Source organism: Bison bison, unplaced genomic scaffold (assembly GCF_000754665.1).
Source record: "Bison bison bison isolate TAMUID 2011002044 unplaced genomic scaffold, Bison_UMD1.0 scf7180017864200, whole genome shotgun sequence".
Classification (NCBI taxonomy): domain Eukaryota; kingdom Metazoa; phylum Chordata; class Mammalia; order Artiodactyla; family Bovidae; genus Bison; species Bison bison.
The window spans coordinates 6,653,862-6,655,304 of record NW_011494772.1 but is presented as its reverse complement, the minus strand read 5'-3'; the positions used below and the strand labels follow the sequence as shown (position 1 = coordinate 6,655,304).

The 1,443-nt window shown below is 51.5% G+C and overlaps 2 protein-coding genes across 2 annotated transcripts in view; one reads left to right on the top strand and one right to left on the bottom strand.

The window, feature by feature from the left end:
- LOC104991753 (UDP-galactose translocator) overlaps positions 1-1,441 on the bottom strand; it is a gene marked incomplete at its 5' end in the record, with an annotated part of 1,874 nt that extends 433 nt beyond the window's left edge. The window contains 2 exons of the mRNA XM_010844342.1: positions 4-323; positions 1,295-1,441. Coding sequence (XP_010842644.1) covers positions 4-323; positions 1,295-1,441 — 467 coding nt within the window. The remainder of the gene's footprint in view (positions 1-3; positions 324-1,294) is intronic.
- Positions 1-1,443, top strand: part of LOC104991757 (lipase member I-like) — a gene marked incomplete at its 5' end in the record, with an annotated part of 46,777 nt that overhangs the window by 7,111 nt on the left and 38,223 nt on the right. The gene's annotated exons all lie outside the window — the stretch shown is intronic.

The following is a 1,443-nucleotide window of genomic DNA, read 5'->3' as shown; positions in this document are numbered from 1 at the left end:
AGCCCCACCAGGCCCAGGGCTGTGCCAAAGAGGCCCAGCTGCAGATTGCGCAGCCACACAGAGCCTGAGCTGCCTTTGAGGATCTTCTCAAAGTAGACACCGGCAAAGCCTGAGGAGAGACAGGAAGCCACCACAGCCGCTAGGCCCACCCCAGGGTTCTGATCCAGTGGCCGTGGACCCCCGCCACCAGCTTGCTGTGCCTGGACAATGGCGACGCCAGTGAAGAGGAGCAGCAGGGAGGCCCACTGCAGCCGGGAGAGGCTGCGGTTCAGCATGAGCACGGAGAACAGTGCTGTGGTCAGGATCTTCAGCTGGTACGTCACCTGTGAGCGGCATGCAGAAGGCACTGAGGGCTGATCCCGACCCCAACATGTGCACATGGGGGATGGCGCCCACTGTGGGCCCCCAGGCACAGTGGAGGCACAGGGCAGAGTAGATGGCCGTAAAAACAGCAAAGATATCCAGCTGCTGGCCACTGACTGGGATGCAACTACACAGCTCTGAGGTGCCTCCCAGAAAGTACACAGGAGGATGGCTGTGCAAGGATGCCCCGGACCACAGCCAAGTCCACATCCCAACCCCGTGTCCCAGCTATGTGAAAAGGGATGAAGCACTTACCCTGAGCCCTGACATAATCATCTGTAAATATGACTGACTTATTTGAAGTACCTCACACAACAGGTAATGAATGAATTGTAAACGTCCTGATGAGGGAGGTCTTGATAAATACATATTGATACAAATGAATCTGTACATATTGATACAAATGAATCCGTTATGAAATAACATCAGTAAACATTTACATAGAGCTTACTGTGTGTGCCAGGTGTGGGTCTAAGCACTTCACATGAATTCATTTAATCCTCACAAAAGAAGTGTACTATTGCAATGTCCAATTTAAAGAGAGACAGAAAGGTTAAGTGACTTGCCCAATATCACACAGCTGGAAAGCAGCAGAGCTGGGATTTGAACCCAGGCAGCCTGGCGCCAGAATCCAGGCTCTTTAACCAATTAAAGAAGCCACCTGTAAATAGCCTAAAGCTTATCCATCACCAACCAAGGGCTCTTCACAGATATTATTTCTTTTAATCATTCCAGCATCCCAGTGAGTAGCTACTATTACCATTTCCCTTCCCAGTTCTCACAGATGAGGAAACTGAGGTTGAGGAAGAGCCAAGGGCATTCCATTCCACAGGAGACACAGCCCCTGCACTTTGCAGTATTTCCTCCCCAAACATCCTATATCCCCCACCCCAGCCAGTTCCTCTGGGGCCATGCTGGGCTTTGGGCTCACCTGGAAAGTGGCAGCTGGCAGGTTGGAGATGGCAACATACTGGAGATTATTCTGCAAGGTATAGATGAGAGAGGGCACTGCAAGCTTGAGTGTGTCCATGTACTGCACCAGGACAGCCTCATGGAGGAAAAGAACCAGGTGCTTCACGT